This window comes from Haliaeetus leucocephalus, unplaced genomic scaffold (genome assembly GCF_000737465.1).
Source record: "Haliaeetus leucocephalus isolate CR32 unplaced genomic scaffold, Haliaeetus_leucocephalus-4.0 Scaffold339, whole genome shotgun sequence".
NCBI lineage: Eukaryota > Metazoa > Chordata > Aves > Accipitriformes > Accipitridae > Haliaeetus > Haliaeetus leucocephalus.
In genome coordinates, this window is record NW_010972775.1 from 6,611,827 (window position 1) to 6,630,730 (window position 18,904).

At 36.3% G+C, this 18,904-nt stretch overlaps 1 protein-coding gene across 2 annotated transcripts in view; it reads right to left on the reverse strand.

The window, feature by feature from the left end:
- Positions 1-18,904, reverse strand: part of FAM189A1 (family with sequence similarity 189, member A1) — a 102,487-nt gene that overhangs the window by 51,320 nt on the left and 32,263 nt on the right. For both annotated transcript variants that reach the window (XM_010571742.1, XM_010571743.1), the window contains exons 2-3: positions 14,333-14,443; positions 4,316-4,447 (exon numbers count right to left, since the gene is read on the reverse strand). In XM_010571742.1, coding sequence (XP_010570044.1) covers positions 4,316-4,447; positions 14,333-14,431 — 231 coding nt within the window. In that variant the 5' untranslated portion in view covers positions 14,432-14,443. The remainder of the gene's footprint in view (positions 1-4,315; positions 4,448-14,332; positions 14,444-18,904) is intronic.

Below are 18,904 nucleotides of genomic sequence, written 5' to 3' on the forward strand. Positions count from 1 at the left end.
TTTCTCTCAAGTGACTGTTTTTCAGATATTTAAATAATCTCCCTTTTATGTTTTACCCAAGAGATTTCATATGTTTGACCTTTTAAGATTTTAGAATACCAAGATCTGTAAGATTCTATTAATTGTAAGGTAAGGCAGTCTATATACTAATAAAATAAAACATTTTGCCACAGCTTCATGCTTCAGCTCATATTTTTCTTTTAGGAATTTTACTGTAAGTAAAAAAGTTATCTTTTTACTGTAAGAATAATGTTATCTTTTTCCTCTTCAATCAAGTTCAAGGCAAAAGTAAGTCTATATAAGATTTAAGTAGCAGAGGACAAATTATTTCTAAAATTTCATCCCATAAAAATTAATTTTTCAAAAATCATCAAATATTAAAAGGAATGTCCTGAGGCAAATTTCCTTATATAACAGTATACCCTCCTACATTTGTAAAGCCGTCATATATCTTTGATTATATACACACAATTTCCTTAAACCAGAGTTCACGTCAATCCGTTATCATTCACATTCATGAAACTGGACCTAACAGTCAATTGGCAAGAGTGAATAGTGAGGTACACACATGAGCCTTGCAAACGTGTTTCTTTGAAGTATTCATCTTGATTTACATGATTTACTGATATTGTTTGTATGGGATATGAAGGTCAACATATAAAGTGGCTAACACCAAGCCTAGTTTCACACCAGCTGAATTCAGTCTAAGAGTGAACTTCACTGTTGAAAGAGATGACTCAGAAGGAACAGGCAAGCAGGTGCTCCTTTTGGCACGTTTGTTACAGCACTTCACTGCACTCTACCTAGCAGGTGAAGACTTGGAATTCCAGTAATCCCAAAGGTGGATCTGTGTGACAGAACAAAGTGTAGATCTCAGTGCCGGACTGTTTTCACTAAAAGCCCAGTGTAGATGCTGTTGCATTTTGGACCAGATCAGTTCATGGAACTGATTCATTCTGTGATAGCATGACTGCTAAATCCAAACTAACAAACTCCGTGGCAGGAAACAGCCAGACACAGAACTGCCTCTTCTGGTGGCAGCTCTGTGGAAAAGCACATTAAGTTGATGCTAGTGAAACTGCACCCTAAGCTCATCACATCTGTGGTCATCATCTCATTTCTGTACATCTGATTCCTAATAAACCTTTCTAACTCTTTTTACTAATTTTGTAAATAGGTAGGATTTGCTTTTACCTTCATTTGGCTTGAATTAAGTCAAGTAACCTCCTAACATAGGATAGAGTTGTTCTAGAAGCACAGTTATTGTTAAAATCAAGACACTGGGACACCAACATTCTTTAGCAGCACAGAATATTGACCCTCAGTATCCAGACAAAAGCAAGGAACCTTATTTTCAAGGACAGTATAGGAGCTATTAATGCAGGAAAATGTGTAGAAAATGCAACTTCTGGCGAAAAACAGTAATCAGAAAATCTCCTCATTGTAAAACAGGGCAGATGGATCAGACTTGGGTGCCTGCAGATCTTAGTAGTTTGTCACATCATGCAGCTGTGCTATTTTTACTGGAGATATGCAGACAAGACTACAAGTATATCATCTTATAAATAAAACTCTAAACCACCAATTCACTGTTCTTGAAATGGGTTGAGTCCCCAACCCTTACAACAGCGCAATTTCAGAGTATTTTTGTCCATTTTACTGTAACATATAATTTAGTGCTGAAATTTCACTATTCAAATAATCACAGGAATTAGCACTCATTTCACAGATCACATATTCAGTCAGCTTTTGCAATCAATGCTCATATCTCTATATATACATATGTGTGATCATAGATATTGCAGTGGTAATTCTGGTGTCCCTATTAAAATGTTTGGGTAGCTCATTCAGGGTTTGAAAGGAAGAAACAGACATTGATTTACAAAGGAGCATAAAGAGATGATACAGAGCAGAGATGACAAAAACAAATTTTTAAAAAATTTAGAAATTTTTCAAAGCAACTATAAAAAGCCCCACTCAATATCATGCAAGGCATGATCCCAGCACAATTTAGCATACATGACTGGTAGCCACAGTTTTTTTAACTTGTCCTGTTTGACTGACTGAGAACAAGATCAGACAGAAGATGCGTATGCAATTGTTCTGTTTACCATGCAGCTCCCATAGCTGCTACGACCAAAAAAGCACAGATGACTTAGTGAAACATGAGATTTTTACTCCACTCTCAATAAAGAGAAGGAACATGAAACCTACATAACGTTATACATAAAGGTGTGTGATCTTAACTCTGTTACTCTGCACTTTCTCTCCCTCTGGCTCCCCAAACAATGAGCACAATTGAGCTTTTGGTACTAAAACATCTGTTCTCTTAAAATCACATTGTAGTTGTTAATGGCAATTAAAGAAGGTGAGCCTTATCACTGTCAGTTGTTCACTTAATGAGCTGTGATCTTTTTTTTCCTATGGGCCTAGTAAGATGCTGTTCTTAAATTTACAGCCAGGAATACAGAGCTCTCCAAGCCAAATAGAAAGCAAATGTAGAATTAAAACTGAAAAAGATTTAAGAAACTTTCTGAAAAAGTTATTTTACTAACCACCTTCTTTTAAATTAAAAATTCTGAACATTCTTAATTAAAGCTGCACTCAGACTATACTCACAGGAACTCCTGTGTTTAAATCAGTCCTCTGCCACTGCAAGCAGGTATGTCATCAATTCTTTTTATAAATGACTGAGTTGTATTTTAAAATAAATTATATTTTGTGCTTCTGTTCTGATTGCTGTACTGGTTAGAAACCTTACCCTGATTTCCAGCATATGTCACTTGTACTCACTTCATATGCTGACAATGTCCTCAAACATAAACAGTTCTTTTCTCTCTCATTAAAATTTACTCTACTGACATATTTACTGCAAGCAACCATATGCTCCCTCAATCTTTATTTTTACAGGATCGGCAAGTCAGCTTTTTCTGTATGATAGGTTCATGTTTTTGCATCTGTCATACTCTGAAGAATGTCTGAGAAGTTATTTTCCTGTATTTCCTTCTTGCAACATATTTCACTGAAACTGCATCACTGAATACAGTCCTGAATTTAGCATTCCACATAGCAGTTAATTATTATTTTTGGACCAGCAATATCAAGTTATGCTTCTTTTCCACTTACTAAATTCCTGCTACCCAGTAGGTTTTTGCTCTCATAGTCTCCTTTAGCATTCTCATTAAAACCTGAGGCAGAGCTCTTACTTAATTTGGGAGCTGTATCAAATTGTTTTAATTTCTATCTGATCCTTATTACTTAGTGTTTGTTTTTCTTTTTTCCTTTTTCTTAACAAAGCTGAAGAACATTTAGATATTTATTATATACCTTTTGCAGGATTTCTGCTTGTTCTGAACTTTAAAATATAGCTTCATGTATCAACATAACTTTGCATTTTCAGGCCTCACACTATAGTCTGATATCCTTATCACATTGAATTTCACTACTTTACTCCATTATATTCTATTAACTATATTAAAATAGATACTTTGAAATTGAAAGCCACAGACACAGAGTTAGTTCTGTTGATCATTAGATTAAACGTAAAATGAATCAATCTGTCTCTCAGGTTAGGGTTCTTTTCTCTGACCAATTCTTTCATGGATTCCTTACTGTTTTCCAAACGAATGTAACACCACATCTTGCTGTTTGGTGACAATGAAGTGAAGCAATGATGTGGGCAATTACACCAGGATATAACTTACTCATACAATATTCTTAATATTTCCTCTCAGTTTTTTATCTGGGTAGTTGTAACACAAAATACCACAGGATTTAAACTTCTTATAATATTGAAGAGCACTCTATAAGCATATTTCCAGCATTATCCTGAAAGTACACTTACTGTTCTCTCTTAAAGTAACTTCCATCTGAAATACTGCTAATACTTTGTGTTAGCAGTACATCATGAAATATTTCATCATTCTGCTAATACTTTGTGTTTCTTTGCAGTCTACCATAACATTACTAAACAACGCCAACCACCACCTTTGATTCTAGCTTTCCTGAACAGCAACACGAAAGACACCTGTTCTTGTACCTTCCAGCATCGGTCATAACCAATTGTAACTTCTGTTTCTTAAATAACCTCTAACAAAATAGTTACCTATACAGATATTGAGAGTGTAACATAAAACCATTTTCATGCATAGAAGCACTAAATTCTGTTGGATTAACATAATTTTTTTTTTTTTTTTTGCATTGTAAGAGTGTACGAACACAGAGAACACCAGCTGCTACTCCTTTTATCACACACTTCTGTCTTGCTAAGTACTCACTACTTAAAACTGAAATAAACTGTTAATTCTTAGCGCACCTTTAGGGTCAGCCTCACAATATTACACTCCTGCAGAGGGTTCAGTTTCAGTGTTTCTCCCAAGTTACTGCAGCCTGATGTTTGATGCTGCATTTCACAGCAAACACAGACACCATCACTGTCGAATTTAATCTGTGGAGAAAAAAGAAAAAAGGTCAGAGAAAATATAAATCAACAGAAATACACTTCTCAAAAATTGTATTTACACTTATTGTAATGACTACTAAATGCAAAAGTAAAACCTCTATGCAGAATCCCCTGAAGAGGAATGTCTTTCATTGGCTAATACAAGCTATAAACCCAGGTAAAATACAGAAAGAAGATACCATACCAAAGACTGTTACCTTTTATGCCTCTTTTTGAAAAAGATTTGCTTTACAGAGGCAGATGAAACCAGAGTAACTCAACTGAATAAACGTCAAATCATACCCAATGGGGAAAGACAAAAAATAACAGAAAAAAGTCAGAAAAGAGATGAAGCGGTCATGATCACAAATGTAACTTATACATGGAAAAATAATTACAAAAGAAACCATGACATGTACTTGAGAAAAGAGAACACAGCATGAAGAAAAAGTGGAGGAACTAAGAGGTACATGTCATCTTACCTATTTTTACTTTGAAAAATGTTTGCTTTCTGTTTTCCTATGTTCACTTTGTCTTGAATACAATATGCATTCAATGTGTTTGCATTTTAAAAAGTATTATGCATTCTGTTCTTCAAAGACTTGCATTAAAGCATGCCTTGATAAGAATACTGAACCCTGATTATTCTCAAAAAGTAAAGTTAAGATATATGAGTCATTCCAAAATAATCCCATTCAGGTCAATGAAAATATTTATTATATTGATTCTGACTTCCTCATTAAAAAACAAACAAAAAAGCCAAACAAAACCCACCCCAAAACAAAAAACATAGCAATGTTTATTTTTTATCTTCCATCCAACAAAACTTTATTAAGCCAAAATTTAACTCTGTACATGTTTTTACCTAGCCTGTTAATATGAACTGTCATTGCTTTAATTTTTTTCAGTTGGGTATTTCTCTGCTTTCTCCATTCTCATTTTTGCAGGTTATTTAAAGGGCTAACAATGGGATAGAATACCTTACTTCTCCAGGTCACTAGTTGCAGTTCAATCTGGGTTAATATCGACAAAAGTAATTAGTATCACATGGGAGTTCCTTGAACTATGAGTTTAAAAATACCAGATCCCAGGTTTCTATACTCCATTAGTAAGAATGACACTCCTGAGAAACTTCCATGGCTTTCCATGTAAAGAATAAAAGATTCAATGTACCATTCAGGCATGCTCAATCAGTCCCATATTCCTCCCAAGTAAGGATGGAAGCACAGTGACTGGGTGGTGAGAGATCTGAATCACCATGCTACTTATTCTTTTACATTGAAAAAACCCAAAATTAAGAAATATTAAATTTTCCAGACACAAATCCACAAAAAATTTCCCAATGCAAGTATGCATTTACTATTTTTAATTCAAATTCTCCCTAGGATCTTGCCAATTTCCTGAACAAAGATAGGTAACAACATTCCTTGCAGAATTACCTCCCACAGGCTTATATGTAGAATCATTTCCACAAATTATTTTCTTACTAATTAAGACCTTGAAGAATGTTTAAATTGTTCATATAATCTTAATAGGTACATATTTAAATATATGTATTTTTTAGTGTCACCCCTATGAGGCTTATCTAGTACTCTCTGCTTACATGCTGGTGAACAGAAGAGGAGCAGAAAGAGTCCATTAAAAAAAACATAATAAACTTTACCAGATGATATGCAGATGAATGAATGCTTGACATGTACAGTGATGAAGGCATGCTCAGGGCAGGATGCTGTCTCAGTGGGCTTCAATTCCTGAAACTCCAGATTGCCCTCTAGCCAGTATAATTTGTAAAAGGCTTTAAAAAAACCTGGGTACATAAATTACACCATTTCCCATATACTCAAAGGCAGCACTGGAAATAATTGTCTATGGCAACTCACAGAGACTGGTCATACCCTAAGCCACAGACACTGTAAAAGAAATAAAGAAAAAAAAATATAGTTTGAGCACCTTTATAATAGTTGTGTTGATTATTTCTAATTAGCATACAATTTAATTCACAAAGCTGCTTTAATGATTTCAAATAGTGGTTTTTTTTCAATTCCTGCAATCTTTTAATACTCTCTTTTAAAAAATGAAAGATCTGAGCAAAAACCAACTACATGGTTTATGATGAGATAACCTCAGCTCTTCAAATCAATGGAAAATACAAAGCACTAAATGCCACTGGGGAGGTCTTGCTCCTGAACCTCTCTGGAAACGATGTCAACTGTTAGATAAATGATACAGAGGAAGTTCAAAACTTACACTTTGAATTTAGAGCTGTGTCAAATTCAGTGGCCAGAATGCTACAGCACACCTGGTATACTAGCACCAGGCACACAGCAAATCAATATAGTCTTCAGCTGTTAAAAAGTTTTTATAATGAGGAAAATGGACTTCAGACAAAGCTATCTGCAGCAAGATCATTCATTCTCCGATTCATGCTGCCCCTGTTCAATGAAAGATAGTCACTGACTCATGTTGGGATGTATTTGACATTTCTAGTATGAAATATAGAACCCAAGTCTACTTTTATCTCATGTAATGAACAGGTGTCACAGAAATAAGGCTGAAAAGAGAAATACTTTCTTGGTCAAGATTCCCCATCTATGAGAGATTCTCAATTCATTCTGAAAGATGTTCCATAACTTTGTACTGCCCAGTAACTCTCCCTTTAATTCAATTCTTAAAAATAGCGACAAGAAAATTGTTTACATGAAAGATCCTGCAAAACATAGGGACATCTTAAAAATCACAGCATATTTAAAAACACCTAAGATTTGCAACCAGACTGCAAAACAAAATGGTATTTTAATCTTAGGCATACATTTTTTGAGAGCTTTTAACAATTTGTCCTATTGTGCGCCTTTTCCTTCAAATGTTTGTGAAGTGACATCTTTGCTAACCTGTGTTTTTATAATGCGGAGCAGTAAAAAAGGCTGAGCATGTCATTGCATTCATGCTTTCAACAATACAGCAGCTGAAAGCAGTTTTGAGCCCTCATGCTCCGGAATACTCATTCCTGCCCTACTGCTCTGTCACACTTGTATAGACAGGACCAAGAATTCATACAGCTACCCTGTGACCTAAACAGTGTCAAAACTAACTTTTCTTTTTGTTGTGTGGGAGTGGTTTATTTTTAGTCCAGACCAGATCTCAAATGCCATTCACTGCATGGCTTCATAAATACAGACAGTTGCACAAACAATAGAGCTACATTGGTATAGAGAGAAGGAGTTGGGATTACTCCTTCCAGCTGCAGGGCTGGTTTTTGCCAGCCTCAGACACAATTATATCAGCAGGGCCTCCAACACTGTGTTCTTTCTCTTCTCTGCTGTGTTTAAATCTCTTTTTGGTTGGCAGAGCTCAAGAATAAAGCATCATTCACTTCATCCCCTGCATGTAATACTCCTCACCATCCTGCATATATTTGCATTCCACTTTGTGATTCTTACTCACACTAGTAAGCATAGTCAGCAATCACAGTATAGTTTGTGTACTTTTATATTTATGACAGTTGCACAGTACACCCTCATCCAAACCATATTTAAGATTTCAAACATCAGCCTGAGCTGCCTATATGCATAAATTGTGTTTATTTCATCTTGCCAAAAAGCAGTACTGTTACTTCAAAAGTGATAAAAACCATTAAAATCTGACTTGTATGTAGTAGAGTTTCAAAAAAGTAAAGGATCCTCCAACAAGAAAGAACACAGAGAACTTCAGACTTATTAAAAATACATACATACACTCACACACACACACACAAAGCACCCTATATTACAATAAAGTAACAAAAATGTGGGCAGACCAGACTTTTTTTCATCTGTATCAATTCATTAAATTATTTCTAGGTATTAAAGGTGTCTTAACAAAGAAGAAATTACTGCTGAGTGCACACACATTTTCACCAAAAAGGGTAAGTTAGGGATTAAGTAACAGTGTTACTCTGCATTCTACCCTTTCCCTATTACACGTGTAAAACTTCTAATAAAAATAGTAATAGATTTCATTTTTTCTTCTAAATCAGCTTTCAGGTTTTTTTATTGGGAACAATAAAAACAGCATGACAAAAATCCAAAACAAAATATGAAAGTTCAAAAGTTGAAAACAAGGCAATGAAGTGCAAGAAAGGCTCACCGGTATGTTTATGGAAAGGAACTTTAGTCAATTATAGGAGCTTAGGCAAAGAGAAAGAGCAGGAGGATCCAGTAAGGAATAAAGTTGAGTGGCGAGGAAATAGCAAAAGAAAAAACTGTCAGGTGAAGAAGAATAAATAAAAGTATATATATTTTCCTGGAATTTAAAAGAATTTTTTTCAATATGCACAGAACTGAATGTAGCTACAGGACAAAATGGAATACAAAGAAACCTCAGTCCTGGAACTGGGCTATGCCATTCATCTCTCTGTGAACCTGCACTTGCTTTGCTTTTCCTTGCTTTGTCTATTCCTGATAAACATAATTCAGGGAAAAAGGAGTCTTCCTTTATATGTTACTATAATCACAGGCCAGTTTCAGCTGTACAACTAAAAAATACATTATAAGTAATCTTTCTATACAGAGATAGACACTATCACTACTTTTTTGAATAATAAGCAGCTCTAAATTTGATTAAAACTAGAGCATTTATTTTTAAATGAATAAGCAACTTACAATAAGACAGGTACACCCAGTAAAGACAAATAAAGACCAAGAAATAAAACACCACTAACAAAATTCTATCTTGTGCAGTAATAGAATATAAATTAAAATATACAAATTGCTCTATCCACATATGTTAAGCACGATTTTTAGAGATCAATTTTTTGAAAAAGAATTCGTAAGACAGAAATGTTTTTTCTCATACACACAGTAATGAACAGCTTGAGTGAGTAACTGCTCTGTACACATCCTACTCTCACTGACTTAAAGCAGTATCTTAAGGTTTTGGCTGCAGGTTCTACAGCTAATCATGGGAAAAAAATTTCAATTAATTTTTCATAACAAGCCATTAAAGCTACTGGTATTTTTTTGTTCCTCAGTGTTGTATGTTGCTAAGCTGCAGGATAAAGAGCGCAAATACTACATTCACAAATTACACATTCAAAATGCTAACATATGGTGAGCACATTTTTCATATCCACACAAAAATACATATGGAATCTACAATAAATTCCCAGTGTTTAAAGCAAAGTAAGACCCTTGTCTCTCATTCTTTTTTTTTCACACAACTACTCTACATGTGAAATGCTTCTGAATTTAAACTCCACAATACAGTAGATACTATTATCCCTTTTAAAGCCATACATTCAGCATGAATGAGTTTGACAGAAATACTACAAGTAAAACAGAATTTATTTTTAATTTGACTTTTGTATGTGCTTCAAAAATTACTAGTGTATTTTTGTCTGGTACAGTTACATGGGAAGTTAATTGCATCTCAAACTGCAAGTCTACAAAAGCTGGATTTTGACTCCTAGAGCTGCATCACCATAAAGTAAATTTGTATCCTAGAAGGCAATCAAAGTATTTAGTGTTCTCTGATAATGTACACCCAGTTACATAGTGCAGGACTGCATAGATGTACAACACTATAAAGTAAGACGTCTAAGGAATTAACATGAAATATAGCTTAGAGCAAGCTGTTAAGGAACTGGTATTTTTCCTTTTTGAGTGAAAACCAGTAATAAAATAAGTATGTTCAACACGACACATTACCAAATTCTGAATCAAATCCTGCGCTTAATCATAAAGCAGTGTTGCTCACTACAATATATCTTTCCCAGTGGGTAGCCTACAAGAACAGAACTCTCAAATTTCAAACATATGAGCACTTCAACATGGCAATATAATGTATTCATGTGCAAGTCCCCAACCTGACTGAAATGTGATTTTGAGTAAGGAAAATCTAAAAAGTAAGGTCTGGGCAGAAGAGATTGTATTTTTTTGAAACAGTTATGATATGATAAACAGTCACAATGAAATTATATTGCCCTCATCTAGTGCAACACACTGTGGCAAAGCTACTTAATATTTCATCATGCTCAAAATTGAAACTACCAGTTTGAACATTTGTTTTATCTTCTTTTGCCAGCTCAGCTTTTCACTATTCCAGAGGAAAATTTGCACATTCCACCTGGAGCAGGAATGAAACGCTCAGGGAAGTACAAATGAAACGTAACTGTTGCCTTTTAATTTACTAGCCAAGTACACTGGCTTTGGAAAACAATGCAAAACGCTATTTTCAAGATTCTTGCACAAGTGACAATGTTCCATTAACCTGGAGAAACAAGCAAAGGTTTCCTTTTAATTCTGTCACAAGAGAACAAATGGGGAACGCACCTCCTCGGTAAATTCCTACATGCCCACCCACCAAAACTCTTAATGCCAAAATGCCTACCCAAGGGCAAAAAGTCTACTTCCATGTGTGAACCCTCTGCAGGCCCACTGAAAGCATTTGTTTGATACCACGCCCTTCCCTCACTATTGATTGGAACAAGACTAGAGAAGGCAAGACAAAGGAGGGAAGAAGGGGGGCAAATATACAGTTAAAGAACCCGAGGCTATTTTAAAGTTCAGATCAAACGTAGTCCCATGAAAATCACTGAATCTAGGATATTTTGGAACAACATTAAATTTCCAAGTGGAAAACATCCCAAACAACTGAAACACAACTTTTTCAAACAGCTGAAGAAGGGGAAAAAAGGGAGGAAAAAAAAAAAAAAAAAAGGAAAAGCAATTCTTCCTGAACCAGCACTTTTTTCCTCCTAAATTTCACCTTATCCAAAATGAATTTACTCCTTTTAATTTTCATCAGTGATCTGAGAATTCAACTGCACAGTTCAGTCACCGTTTACTTCTGCAGCAGTAGTTTTCCTATTAGAGGTGGTGATTCTGACCAAAACTGAAGAGACATGGTGTTCATAACCAGAAGAGAGGTCACTGAAGAGAACATTTAAAAGACTACAAAGACTTTCTGTTGACTTAGGTCTTTTTCTTGGTAGTGAAGATCCAACCACTGGCTGGAGCCAGTACCTTCTTTGTCTATGAATGTGCTAATTAAGCAGAACATTGCTTATTTTAACTTTCTGTCCCTGCAATGCCACTTTGTTGATTCTCATTAACTTCATTTTCTTCCTTTTGTCCTACACCTCTATTATAGCTTGTATTAGGAGAAATTAAAATGCACTCTTTCATTAGTCTGAGTCTTTCTTCTTGGTGCAAAGACCTATGAGGAATCCTAACACAGATACATTATCACAATACATCCCAGAACAGAGATCACATATGGCTAGGTGGTATTATTAAATGATAAATACTGTCAACATGTTTAAACATAGACTCCAACAAGCACATACATAATCACCATTATCAGTAGCGTGAGTAAGCAACTGAATTGTAGGCTTAGGGATTTTTCAGTTGGCTTTTGCGGAGTAGCCCTGTTTGCTAATGGCTGCCTGAAAGGAACTAGAAAAGCAGACATCCATGCATGCACTAAGCCGTGACAGCACCAATGGCACTGTTCTTGCTACATGCATTCTTCTCAATCTAGGACAGGATTTGTTGTTTAAATTCTATTCACACAACTTACCTGACATCCGTCAAAACTGTGTCAGTAACGACACTGATTGCTCCTGAGTCAGAGGTGGAAGACTGCACACACAAGTACAAATGGCTTTGCTCAGCCATATATACATACACACACATTTTCTTCATTTAATACTATAATCAATTAAATGTCAAAACCAGTAAGTAGTTAAGAACATGTTGGTTCTGAAATAATTTATGTATCATACAGTAGAGAAATTCTAGGGGACTTTGCCAACAAATCAAAGTGAGCTACTGAGCAAGGAAGAGGTAAATTCATGTTTCCAAAATTCCAATGTTTCTTCCTTTTTTTTCTTTAGGGCTTTGATACTACCCTACATGAGAGATGTGGCAAAATGGCATTGCTTGAGAATATGGAACATGACATATCTACCAGCAGAGCATGATGTCTAGACATAAGCCTAAGAAATTCATTACAATGACATTCCAGGTCAAAATACCATGTTTAAAAAATTATAGCAGATAGGTCACACAATATAGTTACATAGTTGCATTATATAGTTAGGAAAGCATTCATTTTGAGAGACTACTTTTAGTCTTTCTTCTGTGCAGATACAAAGCCATTTTTCTAAGTCTTCATAGGAAGTTCTGATATAAATGCAGTCCCTCAAAGTAACTTCTAAATAGTCCTAATGTCAAAGCAAGGATCTCAAAACAAATTAGTAAGACTCACTTCAAAGATCTTCCACAAAAAATACCTATGATACTTCTTTTATCATGAAAAAAACCAACAAATCCCACAACAAAAAAAAGGTATTTTTCCATAGCACCCCAAAGTACAGCATGCATCTTGCAACAGCTCTGGGTTCCACCAGTTGATTTTTCCAGCTCTGCAGCACAACTCCAACTCCCCATCAAAACAAGAGCCAGGAACTTTATCAAGATTTTCCTAGATTAAATATTTTATAGTGAAAACCCTTCCTTCCTCTCTTTGGGTCACGGCTGGTTTTCCACTGAGTCAGCTATCTGGCTCTATCCATCTCTTCTATAAAGCCTTTACCCCAATCACACCTGGAAATTGCAAACACTGTAGAAAGCTTAGCAGAATACCTAAGCTTTTCCAGACTGCCTAACTGATGGAGCTGCAGACATACCCCTCTGAAACAGGAAGGGCGATAGCAAAACAGAACACAGGCTTAAAAGCTGAGTAAAGAAGATGAAGGCATGTGACAGGTCACACCCAATGGTTTCCTGTTCTGTATTTTTCACACGTATTTTGAAATATTTGCCAAAATGCTTTATATTATTTTAACTTAGTGTTATTAAATATAGTGTGCAAACGGAAGCCTGAAGGCTCTTACTGGACAAAAACCTCAGAACAAAGGAGGAAGACAATGGCTGAATAGAAGAGGTGCACAAGCATTTTGTAGAGTCATCTGTTGGCATTAGAGAGACAAATGTCTCTTCTCTTTATTGTTCAAATCAATGTCTTGGGGTGCGAATGTGCGACGAAATCCTAATGAATCCTACGAGTGCATACTCATACAGTTTAAACAGTTTGATTGGTCTACTGACAGACAGATTATACTAAAAAGAGCACTGATGCATATCCATAAATGTTCTCCGGTCCCTTTTTCAATCTTAAAATTTAATGTCATTTGTTTCCTCATTTGGGGGGGGAGGGAGATAATTGTTTTATTATTTACTTTAAATCAGAGATTTCAGACATGAGTTTAGTTCTGTAGACATCTTCATAAGTTTAAGTCAGAAAATACATTAGTTCAACGTATATTACTTTTTTCCTCGAGATAAAAACATAAAGACTTCATGTATACTGTACCTTTTAATAATTTAGAGCATGCCACATCATGATTAATTTTTATTATTCTGTATTTTATTTAACGTAAGTAACATACATTTGCTTTGGAAATTAAAAAAAGGAACTACTTTAGGTTGGCAAATAAGGTGTTAACATACACATACCAAAACACTACTATCAGTACATCTGTGAAATACACTGGCTGTATAAGGAGCTATTGGATGAAATCCTGATACTGCTGACATCAAATGGTAATCATTGCGCTGCTTTGATGTGGTCTGTATTGCACCTATTCTGTTTAAGCATCATTTGTACCACGACAACAAGAAGCAAGTCTTTCTAATTTTACAACATACTTTTTGAGGTGACAAAACACTGTAAATACATTAGCACTTTAACTCTCAAACCTTTCCCAACATGATTTTTCATACTGTAATACCTATAGATGGCTTTACTAAGCACAGACTGTTTTGAAAATTAAAGGAGTATGTGTATGAAACCCAAACAAATGAAAAATAAAATTCATTGCCCTTTATAAGTGACTTGTTTTTCATTACTCACCAACTGACATCCTTCCAGGGACTTCACCAGCTGAGCGTTCTGACAAGACAGAATGGAACCAGCCAAGTTCAGCATTACGCATACTGCAGACAGCAGCATGAAAAAGGTTATCTGGAAAAAAACCAAAAAGCCTATTATTATTCACTACAAGAGGCAAACAAGAAAAAAAATATAATTTAGACATTCAAGAACTTCCAGCCTGTCATACATTACATGGATGGTAACATTTTATACATTTTAAAGAAAAGAATAGAGTATCCTTTAATCTGACAACATCCTGAGTCTCACACTATAAAAGAAAGCTAAATCAAAACTAGACTTGACTATCATCTATTTTCCTCCAGCCATTTCAAAATCATCCATTTATCTCCCACTTTTATCACACACTCTGAAAAATTAATGGGTTTTATGAATGAGCATTATTAACAAGTAAGATTTGAAAAAAATATTTTTATAATAAAAAGTAGTCTTAAAACAATTTAAATCCTTTTTGATGAGGATATGGGTATCTTAAACAGGAAAAGTATTTGTGAAAATCATGTATCATGAGTTTGTACAAGTTGGGGAAAAAGGTGAATAAAATTCTGGATATATATAACTGCTTGGTTTTTAAACACCAACTACAATTTAAGCACCATCCTCCACATCAACTACCCATTGTGTTAATTACTCCTTTCGCCTCTTTTCAAAACATGCCAAAACCATCATTAACTTGATTGCATCTGCTTAACTATCATTTTAATGCTTTAAAAGTAAAAAAAACCTGGCCCAGTGTGGGCAGAGAGAAGTCCCAGTATGTAGGGAACTCGATATGTAGGGAAGTAGAAAGGCACAAGCAGTAAGAGGCCAAGAATAAACATATGCTCAATATATGGTCACCTTAAATATCAGTGTTCACATTGCCATATAACACTCATACTCCTATTGAGTTATCTGAAATTAGTAAGAAATTCTGTTGCATCTTTTTTTCGTAAGCATGCCCATAGTTTACAAACTTTCACTGTTCTCACAAGATGTTATCTTTTGTCAATGCCTACACTATGAGTATTTCTGGCAACTTTAACTCCAAAATTGTTGGATTTTTTTTTTTAGTGTTTTTCAAATGAAAAAATAGAATTTGAATAGTTCCCCTCTTCACCAACCTAAGCCTTACTTAACAGAAAAATTCCCAATTGATACATCTAAGGGTTAAATTACATCTCTGTTGCATATTTTGAAAAAAAACCCCAAGATTTCAACTATTTTTACAATTTAATACTCCTAGATTTTGTGTGACAAATCTGTGTCAAAATCAAAACTTCTAGAATAAAAGGCACACTGCTACCATATAAAAATGGGCAACTAGATAATGTCTGTGTGTCTATATAGTGTTACATATGTAGAGAAATACTGATACTATAAGTAGTATAAAATCTGCACCAATGGATACCTTGCAGACTCAATATTTATGTATCACATCATTTTATTATTTCTTAATTTTTGTATTTTTAATCATTGTAACCCAAGAGCTTTATGTACCTATTTTTGCTAATATGGGCAAAAATTAATGTACTTGATAGAGTGATAGTTGTTAAACATTGAGCTTTCTGACATACTAAAGATGATTTTTAACATACATGTTCTAGCCCTTTAACTGCAAATTCATTTGAACAGTTAATGGAACTTTTACCAAAAATAGGGAATTTATTTTTTATTTGTTTTGTTGTTTACTTTTTATGGTGGCAGTATTTCAACTGCTAACCTTGTACTGCAGATTTTCCTGAAGTAAATCCACGTTACTGGTTATATCATATTCCTTTTATGAACCATAGACGTGTTCCTGAAAAATCACATCTTTAAAGAAGTCCTGATTGCCTTACAGAAGGGAATAGCCAGGTGTGCAAATGGACTTCTGCTGTGGCTTTGTTATGGTGTGGTTGGTTTTTTTGGTAGCAGGGAAGGGGCCGCAGGGGTGGCTCCTGTGAGAAGCTGCTAGAAGCTTCCCCAGCTCCAAGTCAGACCCACTGCTGGCCCAGGCCGAGCCCATCAGCCATGGTGGTAGCGCCTCTGGCAGAACGGATTTAAGAAGGGGAACCGGTAGTGAGCAGGGGGATTGGGATGTGAGAGGAACCCTCTGCAGATACCAAGGTCAGTGAAGAAGGAGGGGGAGGAGGGGATGCTCCTGAGGAGGCTGGTGCCCCTGCAGCCTGTGGTGAGAGGGCAGGCTGTCCCCCCCAGCCCATGGAGGGGAGCAGGGGAGCAGAGGCCCCCCAAGATGGCCGTGACTCCATGGGAAAGCCCGTGCTGGAGCGGTGTGTGGCTGAAGATCGGCCCGCGGAAAGGACCCACGCCAGGGAAGTTTGTGAGGAACTGCAGCCCACAGAAAGGAGTCACATTGGAGAAGTTCGTGGAGGACTGTCTCCCGTGGGAGGGACCCCACAGCGGAGCAGGGGACGAGTGAGGAGTCCTCCCCCTGAGGAGGAAGGAGCGGCAGAGACAACGTGTGGGGAGCTGACCCCAACCCCCGTTCCCCGTCCTCCTGCGCCGCTGGGGGGAGGAGGTGGAGAGAACCGGGAGTGGAGTTGAGCCGGGAAGGAAGGAGAGGTGGGGGGAAGGCATTCTAAGGTTTGGTTTTACTTCCCAATATCCTTGTTTTTGATCTGACTTGTAGTAAATTAAATTGATTTTGTTTTCTTCCCCAAGCTGAGCCTGTCTTTTGCCCATGACCATAAGTGGGGAGCGATCCCTCCCAGTCCTTGTCTTGATCCACACGCCTTTCTTTATATTTTCTCCTCATCCCACCGTGGCCGAGGGGTGGGGAGTGAACAAGCAGCTGCGTGATGCTTTGTTACTGGCTGGGCTGCTGAAACCACAACGACTTCAAAATTTGTTTGATTCAAAAAAATGTAAATGTCAGACACCTTTTCTCTGACAAGTACAGTTTATATATGAAGCTTCAGCCATTTCAAAAACCACCAAAGTAACAAAAGGTGAACATCCTGTAATTTGATGTTGATCTACTTGGGTAGGCTCACAGGAAATGAAAAATACATAGTGTGATGCTAAGGCTGATGAAATTCAGTACTTTGCTGACATATAACTTCCAAATAAAGTCATCAGAACTGTGTATAATCTCAACACCTTTATAGTGCTCCTGCTACAACACCAAATAGTTAATTCTTCACACTTAAAACAATTTCCTTATTTATTCAGTTGTCCCCTCATTAATCCCTGGCAGAACGAATGCAGCACTTGCTGCTCAAAGAACCTTCCTCAGCTAATGAAGTCTACAAAGTTCTATGAAGTCCACAAAGTTCTGAAAGCTGAAAGAAAATAGAGTTCCCTATGCTGAAGGAACACCTACTGTATCAATTCTGCTCCAAACACCCTTCATTAGTCACATGCCTTCAGGAAAAGAAGGGTCCCAAACAGTTTTTGAAAGCTACCACAAGCACTTTTTTGGAAAAATGAACAAACAAAAAACCCCTGTAATCTCCGCGTTATTAACCAAAGGACAGAAGCTGTGTCACAAATTTTATTCGCCAGCTTCTTATTCTTCCAATCATCACAGCTGACAACAAGGTTTGTAACCTAGGTCAGGTTTATCTATCTTTTACAGTACTTTCTCCATATAAGCATTCATTAATGATGAAACCTCTATTGGCATTTCCAAAGTAACCTCTTCCTCTTGTCACAGGCAAAGACAAGAGAGAAGGATCCAGTACTCCGTCAAAATCATGTAACAGGCTCTTACAATTTCTGCTCTTCTCTGTGGGTCCAAGTCTCACATTCTGTATAGAAGTTGCATCTAAAAGTGACAGCCACCAGTGACATGGTCACATATCAAACACTGAAGTCCTCCTTTACACTTGTCTTCCCAGTTTTGCTATTTTATGCCTCATTTCTCAATGTCCTGTGCAAGGCATTACCTGAGCTGGGCCAGGCATGTAGTTAGAAGGGAAAACTCGGGTCCCATGCAAGCTTTTTGCAACTACCTTGCCTCTTGCAGAGCACAAAGAGACTAATAAAAGCAATTTAAGTATTTCCAATATCCTTCCTTAATGCTTCTCACCTAAATACCAAAAAAGCTTTCCACTGATGGAATAGGACACACCTGTTGTGCTGTTATCACAACTTTTGAGGTGAAGTTCACCACCATGCTGGAAGCCACAATAGAGAAAAGGAGACATAAAAATATCAATTACCACATTAACAGGCATTAAAAAAAAATGTTCAGTGTGCTTAATGTTTTTATTACAAATCAGTCTTTTCTAACATGGGCACAAGTACAATAAACATATCTGCAACCCTTGAAGGAGTGGTCATTGTGGATTATGATGGAGAGCCAACGCTACATTATGATACACTATAGATGAAGTTAGATACACATTATTCATGATATTAAGTATGTCTAATTTCCACATTAAAATTTTCCTCAGAAAATGAGCTACTGAATAGTTGCTCTGAGAGCTCAGTGTGACATACTTGCAGGAGCAGTATGAAACTACTAAGAAAGAGTGTAAAATGCAGTTAACCAAATGACCAAGGGCAAGAGCTTACACTGGAGAAAATACAGAATTAAGTGTCAGACGC